This window comes from Macadamia integrifolia, chromosome 3 (assembly GCF_013358625.1).
Source record: "Macadamia integrifolia cultivar HAES 741 chromosome 3, SCU_Mint_v3, whole genome shotgun sequence".
NCBI lineage: Eukaryota > Viridiplantae > Streptophyta > Magnoliopsida > Proteales > Proteaceae > Macadamia > Macadamia integrifolia.
The window spans coordinates 10,740,514-10,766,209 of NC_056559.1; the positions used below are offsets into that span (position 1 = coordinate 10,740,514).

Here is a 25,696-nt window from a genome sequence, read left to right on the forward strand (position 1 = left end):
AAATTAAACCGAAAATTACACCCCTCCCCTAGACCATGGGCCAATTACACTCTCTTCCATTACCAAAAAATATTACAGTCCTTCCATGATCCATCGTAATAAATTCTCGTAATGAATTTCATAATAATCTGTAATTCCAACTTAACCAGTTAACAAGGAAATCAAAAGTAAAACATTAAAGCCAGAAAAGGAAAGACGAAATAGAGAAAGTGGAGGCAAGTCTCAATGGAAAAATTTGACTGCTACTCAGGTTGCAATCATTCTGATGGCCAAATAAATGAAATAATCCACTTCCATTAGGGTTCACAAATGCCCTCCTAGGTTATAATATTTTTCAAAATGGTTTTTTAGATTTCATTTCTTTGGCCACCAACAGGGGGTTGCAACAACTTGCCTGCAACCCAGTTGCTGCAACCCGAACAACAAATAAATTTCGTTCACATCAACTCACTAGATTACTTAAAACCCAAGAAAATTAAAAGAGATTTAAGTAGAACAGAGGAAGGTATCCATTTCTGTTATGTTTAATGACATTCAAATTAATGTATTCTTGCATGAAAGGCACTTGATCATTAAAGAAATCAACGATTTAATAAATGGGTAAAAATATGCCGCATATCTATTTTTCTTGAAAATAATTTATACTTATTTTTAATTAAACATGATATATAAAAGAAATTCATCATCCCCAATTGTTATTATTATTATTTTTAAATATTCTCAATTAATTTATGGAGAAGAGATAGCTCCTTAATGACTTGACCCCATAACCAGGATGGAGGCCAATGAGATCGTGGTTAAGGGCACTAATTTGGATAGAATTTTTTATTTTAAAGGATGGGCAGTAATTTAAGACACTCCTTGGGCATTGGATCCACTCAATCAAGCATCCTTCTTTTACTCTTAAATTATTTGCTTTGCTTTTTCATTTGCCAAAAATTAATAGGTTTGGATTTTGGATGATCTGCAAGTGACAGTTATATAGTTGTGCAAGTTTATGCGCTTGGGAGAGGGGAATTTATATGAAAGTTTATTTATTATTTATTTTTAAATCAGAAAATAATAAAAGAAAAAATATCAAAAACTTCTTTGTATACTGATAAAATAAGTTTTATTCCTCTTAGATTAGGTATCTTCTTGGGACCTTCCTCTCTTCTATCCTTTCTCCCCCATTTTCTTGTATCATATATTATTTTTTTTTATGGTTTCTTTCCCTCTCCTCCCCCTTTTTATTGTTTATTTGTTTTTATTTTCTGCTTTATTTTATTTTCCATTCACCAAAAAAATTTTTTTTTTTTCATTCCCTGATTTGAATAAATAAAATATGTTGCTAATTTCCAAAAAAAAAAAACCTCCCTTACACATTCCCCTCCCTATATAGAGAAGAGGCCTTTTTTTCATTTTCTTTTTTGGGTAAAAGAGAAGAGACTTCCACAACTGTACAACTATTGTACAACTATCACCTGTCACCATATGCATACATTCCCGAGAGAGAGAGAGAGAGAGAGAGAGAGAGAGAGAGAGAGAGAGAGTTACACAATTGTAACCGTCACTTGCACCATATGTGGATCTTTTCTAGGACCAACATCCAAAATTCAAACCTATTAGTTTAGGCACCCATTAATTTATGTTAAATTATTTTTTTAGTCACCTGCACCAGATGTGCATCTTTTATAACACTAACATCCAAAATTCAAACCTATTAATTTATGTTAAATTATTTTTTTCGCATGTAAAAAAGGAAGAAATCTGAAGGCTTCATGTCACATGTGTTCTTTTGCGTTCATAAATGTCTCACTAGTTTAAGAGACATTTTTAAAAGGAAAATAATAATAATAATAATAATAATAATAATAATAATAATAATAATATACCTTTTGGATAACAGATTCATGACTCCATCCCAAATGATCAAATGAAGCATCAATAGATAAAGTGATTAACACACAATTAAAATTATGAAGTATAACATAATAATAAATGTTTAGAACACTTGACAATAAGAACCAATAATACAAAGGTCATTATTCAGACTAAAATGGTTGGATGATAGCCCTAAGTTACATTATATAAATCAAGGTTAATCTCAATTTTGACCCAAGGTCAATGTTTGTCAATTCTATTAGTGTCAAAAATCTTACCCCAGGAACCATTTGAGTTCAGGGCGGATCCAAAACATTAGGGCCAAAATTATACCCCCTAACTCCGTGTATGATTTCATGACTACATGTGTTCTTTTGCTTGGCTTTATATCTCGCCTTGTCGTCATTAATAGTGTTTAGTGGATCATTTGTGAAAGAACATGAAATAATATATATACGGTATGTGAAGTCATCACTCGACGGAGAGGCCCATGCCATCCCTGCGCGCCTCCTCCTAGGTCCACTCTCACTTCTATGATACACTTTCGGACATACAGAGACAGATACAGCGACGGAGTCATCATATTACTGGTTCAAAATTTAAATACTAAGTCGCAAAAGAGATAGAAGAAAGGATCAGTCAAGCAAGCAATCCTTTGCCTTCCCTTCCCTTCCCTTCTGACTTCTGAGTTCTTTAGGGACTCAAGACTCTATATATATATTGGAATTTGGCAGCAGAGGAAGGACTGTCCAACTCTCAAAAATTAATGGGCATTCTTCAATCTCTCATCATTGTCTGCATTCTTTCCTTGATTTCTTCCTCCTCTGACACTCTTGCTCAGCAACCTTACGAGGGGGTAGCGATCAATAATGCTTGTGCAAACACAGATAATTCGACTTCTATTCTTGGTTACTCCTGCAATGGCGTCAACCCAACTTGCCAGTCTTACCTCATCTTCAGATCTCAGACCCCATACTACACAGTTTCTTCCATCGCTGCTCTCTTCGGCTCCGACCCATCTCAGCTAGCCCAGATCAATTCAGTCTCCCAGACTTGGTCCTTCCAAACAAACCAGGAGGTGATCATTCCCGTCAATTGTTCCTGTTCTGGTCCATATTATCAGGCAAACACTTCTTTTAATGAACAATTCGGAGTATTCAACGTGGCTTATAACACCTACCAAGGTCTTTCTACTTGTCAACCTATCCAGAACCAAAACAGCATCTCTATATTTCCTACGAATGATGACCAAACGATTACTGTACCTCTTCGATGTGCTTGTCCCACCAAAAATCAAAGTGATTCTGGCATCAAATATCTACTAACTTTCCCAATACAACAGGGTGATTCTATTTCCAGTGTAAGTGCGCAGTTTGGAGCTAAGACCATGGAGACCCTTGCAGCTAATGAGCTTCCTAACACCAACAACCCCACTCCTACCCTTTTACCATTAACAACCCTCCTTGTTCCTTTACGGAATCCACCAACCGGTTCTCAACTCATAAGCCCACCAACTTCTTCATCCTCTCCATCATCACAGTGTAAAATATGGGTCTATGTCGTTATTGCTGCTGCCTCTTTTATCAGCTTCAACTCTATGAGAATGTAAACTTCATGTGAGAGATATTAATGGATAATTAGGAAGTAAGATTGGATTGTTTTCTGGTTATTTGGATTTGCTTGGAAAAGGAATTCATGCATTAGAAATAAAGCAACGGCTGAGTTCAAGTGCATCCCAAAGAAAAGAGAGAAACCCTGTGAAAATACTATAACCTAGGAAAGTAGCTGCAACCCTGTGACCTGTGACAACCAAAGAAATGGAATCTAAAAGGGCATTTTAAAAAATATTATAACCTAGGAAAGTATTTGTAAACCCTAGAGGGAAGTGAATATTCCAATAGTAACTGCAACCCCCAGGTAGCAGCCAAATTTTTTCCGACCTTTATTAGGGATGAAGTATATCGTGTTGTCTTTCAAATGAAATGTCCAAAGAGGCCAAGTCCCAATGGCATCCCCCTAATTTTTTTCGAAAAGATATCATTGGACTCCATTTGCCTTCGTCACTCATTCAAGACCTCAAAATATTCGAAAGCCTTGGTAATTCTCTCTGGATTCATCTCAGCCAAATGCGGGCCATAGAACTAAAATCTTTTGATGTAAGCCTCCAATTGAGTTGATTTCAACAATTTTGATCTCACGGCCTATAATGCAATTATGAATCTCTAATATCTGACTTGATTTAATTCGTTTAATTTCATTTCACATGTCTATATTAATTGCTTTCAGTAGCCAAGCAATAATTTAGATATTCTTTCCAAGTTCAACATTTCTAATTTTCTATCTCATGAGGTTATAATTAAAATACCACCAAAGATTAATCAATCAACCATTGTCGATAATCTTTTATTCTTAAGACAAAGACAGCCTACAGTGGGTGGAGGGAGGAAGAGGTGCAGGGCCCAAAAGGGTGTGCGGAGTAGGGATGCATGGATCTGGCTCTTCTCCAACGACTGCACCCTCTAATCATCCTTCAACGATCCATCCAAGGGTTTGGAGGGCTTGGTCGCGCATCCCAACATCTACCAACACCTAGGGATACGTGTCCAAGCACTCCCAACCCTTGAATGGATCGTTGAATGGTCAGTGGTGTTGAAGATGATCTTTTTCCGAAATGCAAAGGGTGGAGTGGGGTGGGGTAGCGTGGGGTGGAGCCGGGGCTGGAGATGTAGATTGTGGAGAATCAGAAAAGAAGTTTGGGGTAGGGTTGTTTCAGTTAATATAAGGTAGAAGGACTAATTCATCTATTCTTTTATGGAAGTACTAAGGGCACTGATCATTAAAGAAAGCGGTGGTTTAATTAATGGGTAAAAAAATAGGCAACATATCTTATTAAAGAAAATATATGTAATAAAAAAAACTATTTCTTTCTTGACATTAATTTAGATTCATTTTAATTACACATGATATATAAAAAGCAACTCATCAATATTCCCAATTAAATTATTGGGGAAGAGAGTCGTCAAGAACATAAACATAAATAAATATATATATATATATATATATTTCTTTCATGACAAAAAATACATTGATTTTAGTTAAACTTGATATATGAAAACAAATTCACTATACCCAATTAATTAAGTTATGGGAAAGAGATAGTTGTCAAGTTGTGTGGCACCAGTGAAAATGCACGTATAAGGTTATTAACATGGATGAAATTTTTTATTTTAATGGACAGAGTGATAATTTCACACTCTTATTTCTCGACGCAGAATCCATGCAACTGGACAATCTTCTTTTTCCCTTAAATTATTAATTTTTTTTGTGGTAGGAGAAACCTTCTTTGATATTAATCAATCAGTTTCACTTCCAATTTCATTAAGAAAAAAAAAATTATGCTGATTTAAAAAATAAATACAAATTTCTACACATCCCCCTGCCCTGAGTGTGTGAGAGAGAGTACAGCTGTCACCTACACCACATGTGCCTTTTTTTTTTTTTTTTTTTTTAAGGACATGAACGGATCAACCGAAATCTAAACCCAAAATGTATGACAAAGTTCTCTTCGCATGTAGAAAGGAAGGATTCTTTCTCCACCGATGATATGCCTTAAAGTTCATCATTAATTTTTTTTTTTAATATTTTATCTTATTGATTACTAAGCACGGCTGGCAACAGTCAACCTATTGGGTGCTAATATGGTCAATGGCTATCTATGCCTACACACAACACATTCACTCACTCGAATATGACAAGGTTTGATTCCCCACGATCTCATCCCCTAGGCGCCGGCTCTTCATGCAGAATCTGCTACCACTAGGCTAAGCTAGTGTTAATGGTTCATCATTAACCTGCACACGCTATTATTTAGGGGAAAAGAGCACTATTATTTAGGGGAAAAGAATATTATCAAGCTGCATAGTGTACCCTAGCACCTCCTTGTGTCTACCTCTCCTTCCTCCTTTGAATGACATATTTGCACCCTATTATGGGAGGAAAGAAATAGACACCGGAAAACACTAGCATATTCTACACCACCAAATGGAAAACTTAATCTCATTATTATGATCACAAACACCTTTCTTGGATCCAATTAAAGGGTTTAGATACCTATGCTGAGGGGGATTCTTTCTTTGCCAAGGTTGAAGGAAAACTTGGTCCTTTAAAATGGGTACTCACTTTCTTACATCTTCAAAAAAAAAATAATAATAATAATAAAATAAATAAATGAATAAATATATATACATATGAGTTGATCCTCTTTAAAATTCCTTTTAGGACATGTCAAGCAAATAGAATCATTCATTTTCACATAAAGGAAAAAAGAATATTAAACCATTGTGAAACACCCTTCTCTATTTCAGTGGGTAAATCTTAACCATCTATTGATGATCTACAGTCATCATGACAAGGTGGCCTATCTAATAGGGCACGGTCTCCTATGAGAGGGTGGTTCCCTCGAGCATCGTTTGGGAAAGGAAAATATATAGATCCCACATATAATGGGATTAAAGAATGAGAAAAAGAAAGGAAACAAGCTATGGTATAAACAATGGAATTTCATAATTTTTTAATTCAAATATATAATATAATAAAGTTAAGGGCGTCATATGTAATAAAGCTATTTCTTTAATTACTTCCCTCCACAAAAAATCCTACCCAAAATAATGAGATTTTGGAGAAGGATAGCGTGGAATAAATGGCTTGCCATGTAGGCGAACAAGTTTTCTTAATTTACATATGATTATCTACTTAATTTTCCACCCAAGCAATTAGACAAATGTATTTTTTAGAATTTTATGAAAAAACCTATAATTATCCCATCCTTTTTTTCCTAGCTCACTATTCCCTCAACAAACGTGGCTTTTTATTATTTCTTGATATAGATCACAAGGCCCATGAGCATGGATCGGCTCCTCGCACCAGAAGGCTTCGTGTATGATTTCATTTTCATACATGATTTCATGACCACATAAATTAATATCTTCTTGAAAACCAAAGTACACCGTATGTGAAAGTCGTTACTCTACCAATGTGAGTATGGATCATGCCGTTTCGGACATACAGAGAGAGAGTGAGAGAGAGAGAGAGACGGCGTCATTGTTTTTAACGGTTCAAAATTCAAATATTCAAAACAGAGAAAGAAGTAAAGAGCAGTCAAGCAAGCAATCCTTTGCCTTCCACTCCACTCCCACTCAAAATATCGATATTTTAACTTCAAATAATTGATTACAGGCATGAAATTTGGAAGACTCCATCCCCATATAATGAGAACATATATATATATATAGGAAAATTTTTGGTGAAAATATATAGGAAATGGGTCTATTGAGATTTGGGAGAGGACGGAAATTTAGATTTTTTTTTTTTGTTTTGAGTTCTTCCAATCCCCTCTCTAAATGGGTGTTCCTCAATCTCTCATCCTTCTCTGTATCATTTCATTGATTTCTTCCTCTGTTACTCTTGCTCAGCAACCTTACGTGGGGCTGGGTACCACTGCCTGCGGAACCACAGATAATTCAAACTCTGTTCTTGGTTACTACTGCAATGGCCTCAACCCATCTTGCCAATCTTACCTCATCTTCAGATCTCAGCCCCCATATTACACGGTTCCTTCAATCGCGGCCCTCTTCGGCTCCGACTTATCTCAGCTCGCCCAGGTTAATTCAGTCTCTCAGACTTGGTCCTTCCAAACAAACCAGGAGGTGATCGTTCCCGTCAATTGTTCTTGTTCCGGTCAGTATTCTCAGGCAAACACTTCTTATATTGTTAAACCAAATGATACTCCTTTCATTATCGCTAACGACACCTTCCAAGGTCTTTCCACTTGTCAAGCTATCCAGATTCAAAACAACATCTCTGCTACGGGCCTAAATATTGGCCAAACAATTACTATACCCCTTCGATGTGCTTGTCCCACCAAAAATCAAAGTGTTGCTGGCATCAAATATCTATTCAGTTACACAACCACTACGGGTGATTCTGTTTACACCATAAGTTCTCAGTTTGGAGCTAACTATACGGAGACCCTTGCAGCTAATGAGCTTCCTAACATCATCATTTACCAATTCACAACCCTCCTTGTTCCTTTACGGTATCCACCATCCAGTTCTCAAATCTTAAGCCCACCATCTCCGCCGCCTTCTTCCACTCCTTTCTCTCCATCACAGAGTTCTACAGCATCAATTCAAATATGGGTCTATGTTGTTATTGCAGTTGCGGCTTCAATTGGTCTCATGTTGGTTATCTTCATCATAGCCTTGCATCTTTTATTCCGTAAACGTAAGAGAAGCGAAGCTAATCCTATACTCGTTTCGAAGTCGACGAATTATGATTCGATTCTCTCCTCAGACCCTCTCAACAAGAAATCAGAGGTTGAATCCAGGGAGTACCTTTTTGGTATTGCTGACAGTGTTCAATCCATTAAAGTGTATAAATTTGAAGAATTGAAATCTGCAACAGAGAATTTCAGCCCCAGTTGCTGGATTAAGGGATCTGTCTACCGTGGAAAGATTAATGGGGACATAGCCGCTATTAAAAAGATCAATGGAGATGTGTCCGAAGAAATAAATTTACTCTCCAAGATCAACCATGTCAATATAATCAGGCTCTCAGGTGTTTGTTTCAGTGAAGGGGATTGGTATTTTGTTTATGAGTATGCCATGAATGGACCTTTGAGTGACTGGATCCATGGCAACATGAGTAGACCCAAAATTTTAAGCTGGACAGAGAGGGTACAGATTGCATTGGATGTGGCCATGGGGCTTGATTATCTCCACAGCTATACCACTCCTCCTTATGTCCACAAGGATGTCAAAAGCAGTAATATTCTTCTGGGCAATGATTTCAGGGCTAAGGTAGCCAATTTTGGTCTAGCAAGGTCTGCAGGAGGGCAGGAAGGCGATTTCGCATTGACAAAGCACATCGTTGGGACAAAAGGTTACATGGCACCTGAGTATTTGGCGGATGGTTTGATCTCTCCAAGACTGGATGTTTATGCATTTGGGGTTGTGATGCTGGAGCTAATTAGTGGAAAAAAGGTAATTGTTTCATCTCAAGGGGAAGATTTGCTTTTAATTAACGTGTTAATAGCAATACTCCATAAGGAAAATGCAGAAGAAAAGCTAGGAGGATTCATAGATCCTTCTCTAGAAGCAAGTTATCCTTTGGACCTGGCTTTGTCTCTGGCTAGACTAACAGAGAGCTGCTTGAGGAAGGATCCAGCCAGTCGACCAGGTATGGATACGATTGTGCAATCCCTCTCAATAATCGTCACTACTTCACTAACTTGGGAATCATCTTTCTTGGGTAATAGAGGTTCAAACTCTTACATGTATTGAGTTGTAAATTTCTTCGCTATAGCAAGATAGTTTGATGTATTTTTCTGTACATCTTCACTGTCTTCCATGTTTGTGATCTGGTTTGTCTGTAAACATTTCAAAGGTTGTTTGTAATTGTGTAGAACTTGCAACTGTATAGGCTGCAAGGTTTCAGTTATATTTCAATTTAAAGAAATGTATTCGTATGATCTCGCAGTGATAATGGGGATTTGAGATTTTTGAGAGATTTCAAATAGGAAATAATTCCAAGATATAATTCAGTATGAATATTCTCAAATTGCGAGAACGATGTTATTTGTTATGGCAGCAGAATTTTGTCTTCATAGTTGGTGAGCTTTTATCATGAAATTGTTCGAAGCTGCATGCAATAGGTACACACATCGAAGATGACATAGGTGGGCTGAGTCGTCTCACTTGATGCTATCCTTAAACCATAGTGCTACCATATTCCTTTCTTCCATAGTACTCTGAATCTAATTGGTTGTCTTGTCATTATGGGACAGAAATTTCAATTTCTATCGAATGACCCATCATGTATTACAATTTCAATGAAAAAAATACAATTTGTCTCCAAGAACTTTATAATAGCAAATTACAAATAAACAAACTTTACATGTGAAAAAATGTAATAGTTCACTGACGTGGCACATAATGTAAGAATAGGAGACCGCAATGTTCCTTAATCACATAGTCACATGTCAAATTTCAACATAGTGGAAGTTTTCCAAGTGGCAATAATTGAGATTTTTAAATTCAGGACTATGGGAGAGTTTAGTGTAATGATTGAAGTATCATATGCAAGCATTGACATAGATGGGGATGCATACCAATGCATGGGAGGATATTTCATTGATTAGATTATTAAATTTGAAATATGGCTAATCTAGATCATGTACTCTCATGTTCATGGCTATATTGAACTCATGTTCTTGCCATTGTGTTTTATATTCTTGGTGGGTATGCCATTGGCCCCTTCAATCTTAACTAAAAAGTTATTTTTATATTTTTTTTTGGGGGGGGGGGGGGGTTGGGGTGGTGTTGGGGAAGGGGTGAGGGCTGATAAGGTTTGTGGTTGATAAGTTTTGAACTTATTAGTGAGCATGTATGCCTCATCAATAGACCATCTGCATATATTCCAAACTTGACATGCTCCAACATTTAAACGACAATAAAAATGAATTAATTTTGATTAATGTTTTATAAAATCTATGCTAATTAAAGAGTCATATCTCCATAGAGAGGAGATTCCCTCTTCACCAGGGGTGATGAGATACTGTATCCTAAAACAAAGGTTATTCCACGCCATACCCATGTGGTCCCTCTCCATCATGTTAACAGGAAACCCAACAGGGCATACTAGGATGGGTTCCTTTCATGCTGTTGAAGGATGCCAATCTGTTTCAGGGAACAATCAAAAAGAGCAATGGTAGTTACTAGTTATCCTTTTGGCATCTTATCAACTATAACACAACCAAATTTTGGAACTACAATCAACATAGAAACAGTCTCTCTACGAAACGGGGATAAGTCAGACCATGTAATAGGAAGAGCCTCGTGCACTAGGTCATTACATCACACATACCAAATGTTACTTCTCCATAACAGGAAAAATAAAAAACGATGACTGGTTTTGCCCATCTGTCAAAAAATGGGTGTATTGAAAACCAAAGGAGTCTCCTATCATCTCTCACTACAACCCATTTGCTCATGGCCGGCATACAGTGCAGGGAAACATCTTGGACACTAGTAATGGCCATATAAAAATTTTAATGGAAAAACTTTCCATCCTACACAGGCACAAAAATTTCATGGGTGGGATTGGAGATCAATCTTGCTTGCTTTGTGGTAAAGGAACAGAAAGCATAGGCCACGTTATGGTCCAACATTATTTTTAGTCTGTGTTTGGAATGCATTTCAGAATAGATTTTATGTCTACAGCGCATTCTAAAGAAAAAAAAAAGTCCACAGGCTTTGACATTCCCATCGGCTCTCCTTCACAAATGGAAGCTGAGGCAGCCTAGAGATTGGAGAAGGGTCACAGAAGGATCCATATTGAAGATCAAGAATGTCAAAATTCGAAGTGATTGCCTCAAGTTGGTGCCTCTACTGCAGCAACTAAAATATGATGATTGTCCACGCAAATACTTATTTTGGAGATCAAGGTCACAGTGCTGGAGTTCCAATCAAGTTCTTTCAAGATTTTCATGTTGTTCTTTAGTGTGGAAGTCACACTCCATTACTGCATCTTGTGTTGGTAATAAACTTAGCATGTTAGGAGACTCCACTACACTATATCATAATTGCCTTTTTTGTTTTTTCTTTTCTTGGTCTGTGTGTGTGTGTGTGCATGTTAGAAGAAGAGGCATTCATTTAGATAAAGCAGAGATTTAGCCATGAATAGCTCCAGAGAAGTGACACCAGATGCCCAATAATTGCCAGATAATAAATAGAGGGTAGTTTCATCCCACAAGCTTTGCTATTGGATCCCCCAAATGTGGTATTCTTTTCTCATTATAAAAAATAAATAAAATAAAATAAAAAGAAGAAATGTGGTAGTCTTTATACAATCCTCTCAAGCACCATTTTTTTTTTTGGGGGTGTGGAGGGGTGGTGTGGGGAGGGGGGGAGGGGGGAGGGGGAAGGGGGGTAGGGGAGGGGAGTGGGGGGTGGTGGTCCTCCATAGGTGGGAAAGACAAGATTATTCAAAATACAACATTCTTCTTCTGCAGAAATAAGGTACAACTATACCTTTGTGAAATGATGAACAAAATTTTAACTTGTTACTTTTTGTTCTTATACCATTTCCTTTTTGTTTTTTGAGACATCCTGTAAGATATTTACTGTTGGAACAGATAAAACCTTGCCAGAAGAGCAAAAGAGAGAGAAAGTGAGGAGCATAGGATTGTCCAACAATTCAGTCAGTTCAAGTAATCAAATTGGGTCAATATTTGGCTAGCTTGCTGAATTTTTTTCTACCAATTATGCACATACTGATTTTATCTGCTTCCCATTGGAATATTCTACCACGAAATGAACATACTTGAACAATGAAGATCCTAAAAACTGGTGATTAAAAGTTTTTCATAGTCTAATATAAATATAGGAATAAGGAGTGTGTAACAAAGAAAGGAGACCATGATTAAAGAAAGCAAGATAGTATAAAATTGACTTTATTAGACATATGTGGCATTAATGTCGAATGATATAATGTGGTACCCATCAAGAGGCGATTACAAATATGAAGGAAAGAAACCGGACCAAACATAATAAATTTCTCTTCTAAGGAAATATGCTCGACTCAAATATGCATCAGCCCTAAGCTCTAATATGATAGGGCCAAGCTTCTTCCCCATCAAGGGAAGAAAAAAGAATGGCCAAGTCATGGATCAACACTTAGTATGGAAACATACCTGTCATCCGGATATGGTCAAGGGTGCTCCGCAGTCCATACTTGAGCACTGCCTCATTACCAGCTCTGAACCCATCCCCATATGCTGGTGATGTATCAGATTCAATTTGGTGTTTAAAAAAGTCCCCAAGCTTCCTCTCAAACTGAGACCGTGTGCCTTTCTTTGATGATGTAGAAGAAGATGAGGATGATGATGATGAAGATGATGTTGAAGCAACATTACTACCAGAACCTGACATGATCTCTGAATCTAGCCACATGTGAGCTAGCACCTGGCAGATACCCTCTTCAACATCTTGATTAAGAGTACGATAACCTATGAAATAACCATAGCACCATACACAAATTTAGTGGTTTAACAGACTCCAACATAATCCAAAAACCAAATCTGAATTTGAGGTGACAATAGTTATGGTTAGGGGGCAGGGGAGCACCATTGAGCCGCAGCCATGCATGCATCATCTCATGCGCCAGGATTGACCCAGTAAGCAATCTGTATGCAGACAGATTCTTCGTCATACATCAAAAAGCTAACCTAAATATGCAAATAGCACAGGTTTAGGAACAACTGTTATAAAGTGGAGTGGATTTTTGCATTACTTCAAAGAAGTTTATGCATCTTTTGGTTTTAGTATTCACTCCCTCTCAAACCCCGCCCCCCCCAAAAAAAATAAAAATAAAAATAAAAAAAGAAAGAAAGAAAATGAGATGGTACTAGCTTAGAATAAGCAACCTACTTTAGAAAAAAGCATTGGACGATGCCAGTGCTTGTACTATATGCATACTTTTTAACTAGAAGAAGCAATTGTAAATTACTTTCATTAATAACTTTCAGCGGTTTATGTGGCCATCGGAAAATTATAGCATGAGCAAACTAATATCCTTTTAACCATTCTTCTCAAGTGACAGATCTGCACTCTTAAATGCTCCAATAAATGTTTCAAGGCTGCTTTTGTGCAAATTTTAGTAAGTGGTATTTCATTATTTTCTCTTTTTATTTTTTCTTTTTAACAGTTTTTGTTTTTAAGGCATTTAGTAACATGATAAAAGATAGTTTTGAAAAACAGAAAGAGGAAACATATTAAAAAGGGAATCAGAGTGTCTTCTGTTTATTTCTTTCTTAAAATCATTTCCTTTCCTTTTTGTTTGTTTGAGAGTGCAAAATAGACTCTAGCTACAACAATTGGAATGCAATATTCCAGAATATTAAAATCCATACAAACTTTTGAAATACCAATAAAGCCAACCAATAATAAAAACAGGTGCAAGGTCCCATCCTTCAATATCATGATCGGGTTGACCAGGTCAGGCCCGATCATGAGTGAATAGAAAATCGAAAACGTATATAGCTGTTCCAGTGGAAATTTGCTTAGAAAATAACAGTTTATAAAGAAGTAATTCTAAAAAAGGTCCTTTTCACCCAACACAGCCTTACAAAATCAAAACTTCTATTATGTTCCAAAGCTGTAAAATAACCAAATGCCACGTTAATCAAAGAGCCATAACCAAAGCAGCACTCAGAAAAGCTGCTCTGCAATAGATGCTGAACCAAAAGCAATAAAGTTTCAGTTAAGCAAATGTCAGACACTCACCTAAGATATCATACACAGGCAAAAAGAAAGGAAAAAGCTGAAACAATACCTTGGTAAGCCATACAAAATGAGAATAGCTGTCACTTCACATCGGCGAGTTAGTCTATACGGCTCTGTTTTCATGTCAGAGATGCGGTTTCCAGCAATTCTTGGCCTTCTCAAAATCTGTTAGTACAAGGGATAACAGACCACTGAGTTTTCTACCCATGAAACAGATTTTCCAAAAGAGAACATAAGCCCAGTTTTTCAGATTAACAATATAGAACAATTCTTACAGTGCTAACAGTCTGTTCCTCTGACAGGCAGAGCCCCCTTGTTTCGGGCAAGTGATGATGACCCTGCACACAACAAAGAAATAAGGAACAAGAGAAGAAAAAGAAATTTTAAGGGATATAAGGACAAAACAAAAATTAGGACAAATCACATTAAGAAAAAGAAAAAAAAAATATTATTATTTATGCACTGCTTGCTCAATGACAGAAACATGATGGGTCGATTTCATCTCTATTTACGTTTTTTTCTCCCTCCATGGCCTCGTTTAGTGCCTGTCTCTCGACCAAGAGTAATGGAACTTGCTGCGCTATTTTCATATTTAATCCTTCGTAAAATTCTTGTATGTCAAGGTAAAGGGGTTGGCATTCACTTGTATCCATGATTGATGAATCCAGACACTCCAGACAAAGCTTCCTACCATCATCTAGGGTGACATATCTCGTATCCCTTGGCTGCAAATGAGAAAAGTTTTTTACATTATATTTCAAATTCATAGACATTTCGTAAATTCTTAAAGCAGGCATCTTTCAAAGGTAATGCATTTCAAACTGACCTCCATCCTCTCACAACTACAGCAACGTGGAGTCCCATCATGCTCATGTGAGGGGCAATACTTTTGATACCAGAATGGATGTGCTCTGTATTCAATAAGACCCATATGATTTGTAGGAATCTGTAAAGAATGATCCAACGCAGACACAGGCTGAGTGTGAGTATGAAATATAAGAAAGAACAAAAACCATCGTCTGTAAGGCAGTTGTTTACCATATAATTAATAAATTAGAAATTAATAACTTCTAATATAACAAATGATTTTACAAAAACAAACTTCATCCCATCAGCTCCTAGTCCACAGCCTAATCCCCAAAATTGTTTTGATGGCCCACTCCAATGTTCCATTTAGTACCTGGAGTTGAAGCAATTTAACCATTTGAAAGTCACAACTATCACATCTCAAATATTTTCTGAATACTATTCTTTATTTAACATTACTCTATATTTAGCTACCAAAAAATGTACTTGTTAATAGAAATTTTATCACAAGGTGAGAATTTATTTTCCCTGGCATACATGTTTCATCATTTCATGTGTGAGTATAAACTTTCATCTTCTTGTGGATCATCATATCATTTTCTCATGTCACATTAAGAACCTCCACTGACATTTATAATCATTAGCTTCTGTTAGAATACTTTACATGTGGAGATGATTAAGGATCAATAGTTTGGTTTAAGTAATTTTCCTTGCATTCTTTGTTCTATTTTATTTATTTTATTGTTATAATTGAATCCTCTTTCACTATTACTATTTTTGCCAAATAGTTTCATCTCTACATATTTACTGAGATAAACGAGACTGAGGAATAAGCCACAAAAATCAACTTCAGGAGGCCCTAATACCCAATCTAAAACCTTCCCCTTTCGAATCACAAGTAACAACTAATGAACATCTCCTGAGTGATGAACTTTTCCTTTTGGTAATCGAGGGGGAAGTGCGCAGACTGGCTAGAAACTCAAAAAACTATCATCCTGTCACAGAGAAGGTACTTACAAAGTGCTTGCAAACATCACATTTTGGATGGTAGTGCTCCTTGTAGCAAGATTTGTGATAAGGGTAATTCCCAGACATTGAGAACTAGAAAAGAAAAAAAGAATTAGCAAGACTATTATAATCAAAAGATATTACTATTCTATTGATACAACAATCTGCACCATAAAGAATCAGCTAACAATTAAAGAATCATGTTTTTTAGTTAGGATTTAACTAGGAAATATATAGGGACTAGTATACACACCTCATAATCTGAAATGGGCTGATTGCAAGCATGACAGCGGAAACATTCAGGATGCCAAACTGCACCCATGCAACTCAAAAACCGTCCATGGCCAATCTCAGTGTTGCAACCAGCACAAATCCTACACAAAATTGTTTTAATCAACAAAATAAGTTTCACATGGGAAATGCAATGGATAAATGATAAACTAACATTAAAATGATATATCCAAAACTTTAAAAAAAAATGCAAGAATATGTAGAAGTTCCACACTGAATTCAACGAATTTTGAATCAAGCTAGTGGTTGCACCATCTGTCTCAATTTAAACTGTTGCCAACTGCTTAAAAGAAAAGGATAAAATATAAGAATTTGATTAGTGGCCATAAGTTGCCGCCCTTGATTTACAGCCATAGTTGTCAAGGGGTCACCTAGGCAACATGGTGGATTTGGGGGTCCTAGGCGTTCTCTATTGCTTGTTATCCAAGGCGTTTTGTTTGGATTAAATTTGTGATTCCTTTTCTAACGTTTCTGTTGGGTTGTGTATGAAGTTCAAATACGGTGCCCTGGATGGAATCAGGCTTAAAAAAGGAAAAAGAAAAGAGAATAAAGGAGTGTTCAGAGTGATACGGTGAGTTGCTGAGAACTCAAATGACAACACCCTCAGCAGCCCTCCTTCCATTCCAAGAGAGAAAATCTTGGTCAGCGGCACTTCCTGCTTTCCAACTTCCTATCTCCTCCTTCTACTGCTTGTTCTTATTTGCTCCGGCAGAGATCATCTATATTTATGGCTCTTTCTACCATAACCCCAAGGGTTGTGGGTTTTATTCTACCAATTGGGGGATGGTCTACAGGTTTCTTCAAACAACAAGGAGCTGAGTCAACTGTTCAATCAAATGATATTGAGCAGGTTTTCCGTCTTTTCTTGTGAAATAGCTCCCTAAAACCCTTGGTTTCCTAAAATCCTCATTATTACTACTACTCATCGAATGGCCTTAAAAGTTCAATTTTGAACTGGGCTTTTGGAGTTTTTTTGCTGGCTGAAGTAACATGGACCGCAACTGTGCCTAGGGGATTTGGGTTGAACTTGGGCATAACCCAGCCTAAGTTTTCTCAGCCTCAGTCAATTGCATAAAACGCTCTCATAAATGGAAGCACAAAGTATCTGGTGTACACAATGTAGCACAAGCTATTCAAGTGTGGAAAGGAAGGCCTAATTGACAGGCAATCCATATCCCTTCAACAGACAAATTCCTTAGCTTTAGCCATGCGAGGAGGGGAAATAGCAGGATGATATTGTGCTGTTATATAAGATGTACAACCCTTTTCTGCTGCCATTAGTAAGGACTCTTCGGTCACATAGATTCCCTTTGCAACAATATTAGACTGGAATATTCACTAATGAAAACCTCACTAAAGAAACAAAGGTTTTAAACTATAGCTTCTAGAGAAATTTCAACATTTGAAAACGGGAAACTAAAAATTGGAATTTCAGAATAGAGTAGAACATATCAGTAATAGGGAAATTTTTAAAGAAACACAGCAATTACAACAAAATTTACATAAAATCAGTAAATGTTGCACAATAAATAAAAATTTGTTTAAAACACTATACAAGAAATGTGTTATAAATTAATAGATATTTTGGGAACCTTCCTCTTTTTAAATTTTAACTTCTGAACCATTTTTTTAAACTACAACTTACCAACATGAGCATATGGTGATGTATACTGTATGTGGAGCTTTATTTGGGTACCAGCACCTAAGCTGTAACGACTGCAGTTTTATAGGCCTATGCAAACTTAGTCAGACCACTTGGGGAAAGGGGTTGTAATTATCGAAAACAGCCAAAAGGTCCAAAACCCATCGACTGCTCTGACATTTTCTCATAATAAACATGCTACAAGATATATATGCAATTATTAACTGGTTAAATCTCATTATTATAAGTCTCATGTCATTCCATTTCTCTGTTGCACAGACAATTTTATTTATTTTATTATTATTATTATTATTTTATTTATTTATTTATTTATTTATTATTTATTATTTATTATTTTTTATTTTATTTTATTTTATTTTATTTTATTTTTATTTTTTTTTGTGATGGTTTTATTTCTGTGGAGCTATAGAACAGATAATGCAGAATCAATCTCAAACCAGTGGGAGATCAATCACAATAAGATCATAGTATGGGACAAACATATATCGATAATGGATATTTCTTAGAACTCTTGTTTCTTTTTATTATTTTTACATATGAAAAAAGAAACAAGAAAGGATATGACCAAGGCATCACCACTTGGCCTGCAGGAATGGATTCACCACCATACACTACCTGCAGAGTCACCATAGTAGGCTCTGATTGCAATCACCACCAAAAGGGCTGTAACTGCATCACCACAGTCCAAAGGACATCACCACTGCACCAACAAGGCTGAAGCAAAAACTTGCCTTTTTTTTTTTTTTAGTCATTTGAGAGTCTAAGCCCATTCTCCTTTATTTATAACTTAATAGAAACCAACAAAATAAGAAACCTCTAGTCTGGTAGGAGGATCTGACATGTACGCAGCACGAACGATAGACACATAGGGAAAGAGAGAGAGATAAAATATAAATAATTGAATAAAATAGGAAAGGGATAAATAGCTTTACTGACAAAGCTATTGCGTCATTGGCTTAATCGAGGAAGTCATGACCTCCTCTCAAGAGAGAAATTGTAGGAACCTTTTTTGTCATTCAAGTCTATTTTTCATTCAAGATAATCCCCATTAATAGGAATACAAGTAGTTACAACTTCCCTCATCCACGTACAAAACTTCCCACATAAAATAACTCCTCTAAAACTACCCAATAACTACTGAGAAGATAACTATAAAACCACACTACAGACATACCACGTCACCCACAAACTCCCATACGAAACAGGTTCCCTTGCTACTTAAGTTTTCCTTCAAAGTAAAGCTATGGATGTATTGTAGCATATCTATCCAACCCTACAAAATAGGAAGTAAGAAAACCACACAATCCCCATAGTAGATGAATATCTTTACCCAAATATTCTCCACTCAAATCACGTCTAGTTCTAGAATATCCTCCAAATCTCCTCCCTATATCAGCGGATCGGGATCCTCTGTAGCACGGGGGTGTGCTATACATCGTGTAGCGCGGCACTTATGGATGACATGTGGAGCTATTATAATCGGGTGGCCAATATAGACCAAACCGCAGAAAAAATGGCAGAAGAGATCAATCAAAACAGAAGGGTTTTCCATGAGCATGTATTGATTTCTTCTTCGAATAATTTCAGGTCCCGATTGATTCTTTTGTTAGATCCACTCGCCGCCGGTGACTTCTCCTTCACTACCCCATATAGAGTATAGAGGAGCCATAATCGCTCTTCCAAATTTCCATCATCAACCCCTAAGAAAAGGTATTTGGCTCAACTTACTCTCTCTGCTTTGCTCAGTTCTTCTAGGTACAAAATCTTTCCCAAAATTGCCTTGGACTTGATTTTGTGCACTCTCTCTCTATTTTGTGATGCTTTTCTTTGCCATGTTGTTATATGGGAAAATGCCGTCTTTCTTAGTTAAATGGAAAAATGTTGTACTTCTATTGTCCGTTCAACCATGAGATGATTTTCGGATTTGTTCTATTTTATTAATTTTGACTTCTCAACCTGCTAGACATGGTTTTTTTATGGTGAACACTCAAACTGATGTTTTTGGAAAGCCTGCAACTCCGTATTTTTCTTCTGCTTCAATGGAGGTCAGAGGTGGAGTTTGCGCAGCCCCTATTTTTCTTCTAGTTCGCTGAAGTTCCACTTTGAGATGGAAGAAAAGAAGAACGCTTTTGCGATTTTCCAGTTTTGTTCTTGAAAGATTTCAAAGGATTGGGTTCCAGTGGTTCTCATGTATGAACTGCTCTATGCAGCATCGTCTCAATTGACCCGATTGACCAATCGATCACCCCATGTCCACGTGTCGACTTCCAATGCTGCATTATTCGATCTGTAGTGCACCCCCGTGCTACTGAGGATCCCGATCCATGATCAGCATCAACAAACATCAATTTTCAAAAGCATTTTTGCAAGAAAAAAGTTAAATACTAAAGCTTGAAAACAAAAACAAAAAAAAGGCGAGGGCAGTAAGCTACCTACTCAAGTACATCTAGATACTATTGGGTTCCTCCTCACTCCACATGGAGAGGGAGCACCTGGTGAGGCAGCTACACAAATGTAACCGACTCAATCTTATATTCTCCTGTCCTTGTAAAAAGGGTAAGAATGAGGAAGAAAAGAGTGTATGCGCACAAAGTCTCGTCTCATCAACTTGTTTCTGGGATATGGGAGTGGAGAGAAAGGGAAAGAAAAACGTAAGTTCTTCTGGGTGCTCTCTCTTGTGTTCCTTGTACTTGAGTTATTTTATGACGGCGTTCTCTTTGTAAAGGAAAAAAGGAAGGTATTAGAGCTTTCCTGAATTTTTCACATCGGGTATTGAGGTGACTGTATTCCTGTTGATCCACCTTTTTTAGTGAAAATTTTTGTTATCTATGAAGGTTTATTGTTCTTAATGTTTTGTTAGCCTCCAGCACTGACTAGGGAAAACTTATTAGTACCCCTTTAGCATTGTCTGGAGAAGACTAGTAATCCCTTAAACTGACTACGGTGGAGATTTTACATAGACTATGTCCCATGATTTTTCCCTTACATCCAAGAAAGGTTTCCATGTTAAAAATTAGTGTGTTGTTTTGTGGTTGGCTTGATTTGATTTATCTGCATTATTAGCTTTGCATAAACTACGTTGTTGTGTACCTCCATTAATTTGCACACATTTGGGAAAGGGTTTGTTTTTCTCAACAGATACATCAAACGAATGCGCAGATGAACGTTGAACATCAATTTTAATCTATGAAAAAATAAAACAAGGGATCCATAAGAAGAGAACACATCAAATTTGGGACTAAAACCTCCTTGCAATAATTTGAGAATGTGAATGACCAACATTGGTATCGATTTTCACCTGGCAAAAAGAAATTAAAACTCGAGAATGATCCTAGAAAGGGTTTTGTATCTTCAAAGAGAGAGAAAATTTTGCTTCATTTGGGAAACCTTGAATGACAAAGAGGCAAGAAACATTGAAAATAGGAGATGAAATGTCCTGGCCTTCTCTGTTCTACTTCAGCAGTTAACAGAAAGGAGGGTAAAAATTCTGGAAGAACCTCATGACTCTCCTAACTCCAGTTATGCAATATTCATCTGTTTTGACACTCAATTTGGATGCTAAAAGTATGCTACAGGGTTTATCATCAGCAGAGCAGAGACCTACTACAGCCCATCACGAAATGTGTTTAAATCATCACATCTGAAAGATGTCCAAGAAGAAATCCTGTTTGTGCACTTTTAACAGCATCGGAGATAAAATTATTGCAAACCATAGGTATGGTGTGTGTGCTGAACATGACCTGATTCTTAGCCTTCACAAAGTTTGACATAGAGCTCTTTTTCTCAACTGATTCTGATGTGGCAATATAATATAGACTAACATAAACCAGATTCATATAATTTGACCAACCCTACAATCAACTCACATGGTTTTAATTAATAAATTATACAGCCATATATACATACTAAGAAAATAAACAAGAACAAGGGACAGATTAGAGAAATTAGTGCATAGTTGACCTCAAGAACAAGATACCTGAACCCTGTTGAAAAGGGGAAGGTCATCGGCTGAAACATATTTCCATTATCATAACGTGGAGGAGATTCCATGTTCATACTTTCTTGTAGTGCTCTAGCCAGCTGTTCATCTTCCTCTACATGAGATCCGCTATCTGAGGAAAAAGCAAAAGTAAAAATGTGAAAAGTTTTATTAGCAAAAAAAGCATCATAAAGAGGACCACAATGGTACACAATATAGCTATCAACTGAAAAGACAATTACGAAGGCACAATAGCTTCATCGGCCAAGTCAGCAGTCAACATCGCCATCTTTTCCTTAATATAAAAACCCTCCCCCCTCTCTCTCTTTTTTTATAAAATGATCAAAAAAGGGGCACCCTAGGTATTGGTTCTCACTCAAATAGGGCTCCAGAAACCAAAACAATCAGATTGGGTCATTGGATCAACCCAAGCTATTCGCAGCCCTGTACAGACCCATATATGGGACTGAGTACCAGGGCAACCAGTTTGACCACCTAGGCTGATCCCTGTCTCAAAGTACTGCCCAGAACCTTGTTCAAGAGTTACAAGCCTGACTGAGCTCTGAATTTTGTTGGCAGGGGGCAGTGGGGGTGGGGCATACTCAGCTCACTCGGTTAGATTCTTAGACATGAATAAAATATTTCCCACAAGAACATAACCATATTGGACATTCAGTCTGTAAGATTTTCTGCTAGAAGAGGGGAAAAAGCAAAATCTCTCAATGGATTTTCAGCTACCAACTGCAAAGTAAATATCAAAGTTGTGACCAAAACCATTTTAATCAGAAATGTAATCATTTATGTTGACTACAAATCTACAACTGTTTAAAGATAAAGGAAACAAGTGAGACACATATAAGAGGCTCAACTGATCAAGGTATTACTATGAAGCGTTAATTTTCCACACTGAATTCAGTCCCATGTCCCGCCCTGACCAGAGTAAAAGGAAAATCCTGTTGTAATTTCATTGTGCAATATCAGGTATCCAATCTTATGGTATCAAGAACAGAATAATAGACAAAAAGGCCAACGACTTTGGCTTCGTCAGCTGGGTTTTTGTCTACTGTGTTAGACCAAGTAGGTGTTAGAGTTCCAGTGATGTTATTCATTCACCCATTGCATGCCTTTTTTCTTCTACCATAAATTAATGATTCAAGATATCAGAAAATAAAGCAAAGCAACAAAACCACATTTCCAGAAACAGTCTATGGCTAATCAATGTAAACCATCATTAGAAGGAAAAATTCAGAGAAACTCAAAATCTCACCAAAATACTGCCGAATAACAAAACCTGGACTTTTCTAGATGAACCTAAATATAAATCAGCTTGAGAAAATATAGTATAAATAAATCAATTTTTTGTCCTATGGAAAACAAAACATATCAATGTCAATCCTCATTTTATGCACTTTGTCCTTGCTCCTATTGCTATGCCGTTTTATGAGACAACTCAAAGATTTCGGTCAGTTTCGACCGAGATTTAGTTCCATGATTACCTGCAATAACATCAACCTTGCCTTGGATCTATAAGCAAAGGAAAAATCTAAATTTTGTGAAATGAAAATGACCTACAATATCAACTCAGGTTTCAAAAAGTAAGCATCAGTCATATATTTGCAGATCTGGTGGACATTTAGCATCAATGCAAGTTAGTTTTGAATCATATATGACCAAGTATGGGAGCTTAGAACCAGGGGGTGAACCTGCTCACCCATCTGAGGGGAACTATTCCAGTTGGGATGATAGAGTAACGGAGTTCACATTTGCCAAACAGAAGTATTTCATTGATGCATATGGGGTCAAAACCACAGATGGATCGGCGATTTGACCAAGATGGTTGAACAATTCAAATCAAAACCTGTTCCTTTTATTGGGCAATGTATTAAATAATGCAAAGAGCATTAAGATATAGATAGAAAGACAGATACCGAAAGAGATATTACTCACCAATCACATTTTTCCCTTTCTGCTCTTCTTCCAAAAGGGAAAGTGCAATGGCACGATCTATGTCTTCATTCTCATTATCTGACCATGCATCCTAGATTAAGTTCCCAGAAATAAAGAAAGAAAGGAAAAGATTAGCTGTGGAGGAAGACAATAATGGAAAACTGAAATAACAAAAAATAAGAGTTGGATGCCATGTTCTACCATCTAACCAAATGGTGATGGGAGAAAATGAGCACCAAAAGGAAATAATATATGAGAGAAAAATATCTCTATCAGGCTCAAAGCCATCCCATCTTCTTCATCGACTAACTTGGAAATGTAAAATGTCATACTTTCAGTTATACATGCAACAACAGTGAACCTAATCAAAGACAGACCAGAGTAAAAAGTATTCTTAACAAGCAGCAGCAACCACAATTACCACTGCACTAGAAGGTTCCTGCCAAACATTGTCATCCTCATATCTGCCAAGATACTGTCCTGATGAGATTTTATGGCTGGAACCTTTGAAAATTTTGTTCAGCCAACCCATAATGCAAGAAGCTATGGGGTCATGATCCGACAAACTTTTTCCTGCAAAGCGATTTTCCTTTTAAGCAAGAAATATATCAAGTACAGAACGGAAATGCATAAGAAACAAAAAGGAGGATAGATATTTTATGATAACAGCTCTAAATCTCATAATAGTGCCAATTATTAGCATTTTGAAAATAGATAAAAGGAAATTTAAATGCAAAACACAGACTTTTGAAATATCAAATTACTTGCACAACAAAAAATCACGTATAAAGTGCTGAAGCATGAGAAATGTTCGCATCCAGAACAAGTTCACAGATGTTCTTCAGCAAAGGTCTTAGGGTTCAAACTCTTCCTGACACACCTCCATGTGGGAACCTAAGTTGCCAACTGTTTTCATGGTGGCAATATACTGTTGATAACATGCCTATAACTGGAACAGTATACCAGTATGATGCCTCAAAACTCAATTAATCTATCGCAAACAGCAAAAACTTCCCAGGATATTTTGAGGCTCTCTCTAAATTTTATGTGCTTTGTTTCTTGCGCCTAAACTTGTGATCAAGCCCACCTTAATCATAAAGGCAGACTAAAGAGGAAAGCTTGCAAATTTTCAAATCCAACCTGATCAGCTACATCGCGGATTGGTAGACAAAAGTAGTAACATCAATCAACTGTGCAAGCTGTGGAGAATACCTATACTCGGACCAAACTGTGCTTCATATAGAAAGAATATCTAAATCCAATCCAAACAGATTGGCCTGGTACCCATCATTCAGAGAATCCAAACATAATTAGAAACGGCACCACAAAACACTCACCAATATTGTAGAACTGTCCAAGTTGTCCAACTCCGTCCAATTCGAATAAGAGGTTGGTCATATAATTTGCTAGAACAAGTTATCAAAATTCTACCAACCTCATATTGGTAAAGAGGTATAAGGGAAAACACGAAGGGGATAAGATTCTTCCAGCTCAACATGTACATATATTAATGAGCAGGGATATAAATATTCTCAATAAAAGGGAAACAATTGAACTTTGATGGTAAGTACTCACCTTAAACAGATGGAGAATCTCACAACGGGAAGAAGAAGAGGATACCCAGATCAAATAAGGGTTGAAAGGGCTGTCAGCAGGAACATTTGCAGTCATAAAAGATGTTCCCTACCACTCCATTTGTTTCTTTAATCCAAAGAGTAATCTATAAGAACATAGAACGTTCAGAAGAATCTATCAGAGAAGGGGAGCCAAAAAGAATTTTTTTTTTTTTTTTTTAAA

General features: G+C 36.8%; 3 protein-coding genes across 4 annotated transcripts; 2 read left to right on the top strand and 1 right to left on the bottom strand.

Moving 5' to 3' along the window:
- Positions 1–2,629: 2,629 nt before the first annotated feature.
- On the top strand, positions 2,630–3,472 carry LOC122074154 (lysM domain receptor-like kinase 4). The gene has a single exon (XM_042639016.1). The coding sequence runs from the start codon at positions 2,630–2,632 to the stop codon at positions 3,470–3,472; it is 843 nt and encodes a 280-aa protein (XP_042494950.1).
- Positions 3,473–7,216: 3,744 nt separating this feature from the next.
- Positions 7,217–9,466, top strand: LOC122074914 (lysM domain receptor-like kinase 4). Its single transcript, XM_042639913.1, has one exon. It carries the CDS (start codon positions 7,263–7,265, stop codon positions 9,201–9,203), a length of 1,941 nt encoding a protein of 646 aa, XP_042495847.1. The 5' UTR covers positions 7,217–7,262; the 3' UTR covers positions 9,204–9,466.
- Positions 9,467–12,357: 2,891 nt separating this feature from the next.
- On the bottom strand, positions 12,358–25,690 carry LOC122074710 (protein DA1-like). 2 transcript variants are annotated; one of them, XM_042639658.1, is made up of 12 exons: positions 25,475–25,690; positions 24,321–24,472; positions 23,900–23,990; positions 21,950–22,085; positions 16,273–16,393; positions 16,029–16,112; positions 15,031–15,150; positions 14,717–14,929; positions 14,480–14,542; positions 14,254–14,369; positions 13,047–13,105; positions 12,358–12,928 (listed from the first exon to the last, which is right to left on the bottom strand). In XM_042639658.1, exons 2-12 carry the CDS (start codon positions 24,429–24,431, stop codon positions 12,597–12,599), a joined length of 1,446 nt encoding a protein of 481 aa, XP_042495592.1. In that variant the 5' UTR covers positions 24,432–24,472; positions 25,475–25,690; the 3' UTR covers positions 12,358–12,596. The 2 variants fall into 2 exon arrangements, with proteins under 2 accessions (XP_042495592.1, XP_042495593.1); XM_042639659.1 differs by lacking the exons at positions 12,358–12,928; positions 25,475–25,690 and adding an exon at positions 25,237–25,409 and having other exon boundaries at positions 13,049–13,147.
- Between the last annotated feature and the right edge of the window lie 6 nt (positions 25,691–25,696).

Coding starts and splice junctions, on each gene's coding strand:
- LOC122074154 (XM_042639016.1), top strand. CDS start 2,630: ATGGGCATTCTTCAATCTCTCATCATTGTCTGCATTCTTTCCTTGATT.
- LOC122074914 (XM_042639913.1), top strand. CDS start 7,263: ATGGGTGTTCCTCAATCTCTCATCCTTCTCTGTATCATTTCATTGATT.
- LOC122074710 (XM_042639658.1), bottom strand. CDS start 24,431: ATGGGTTGGCTGAACAAAATTTTCAAAGGTTCCAGCCATAAAATCTCA. Junction 16,113..16,272: donor AGCCCATTTCAGATTATGAG/GTGTGTATACTA, acceptor TTTCTTTTCTAG/TTCTCAATGTCTGGGAATTA. Junction 14,370..14,479: donor AGGAACAGACTGTTAGCACT/GTAAGAATTGTT, acceptor TTGTACTAACAG/ATTTTGAGAAGGCCAAGAAT.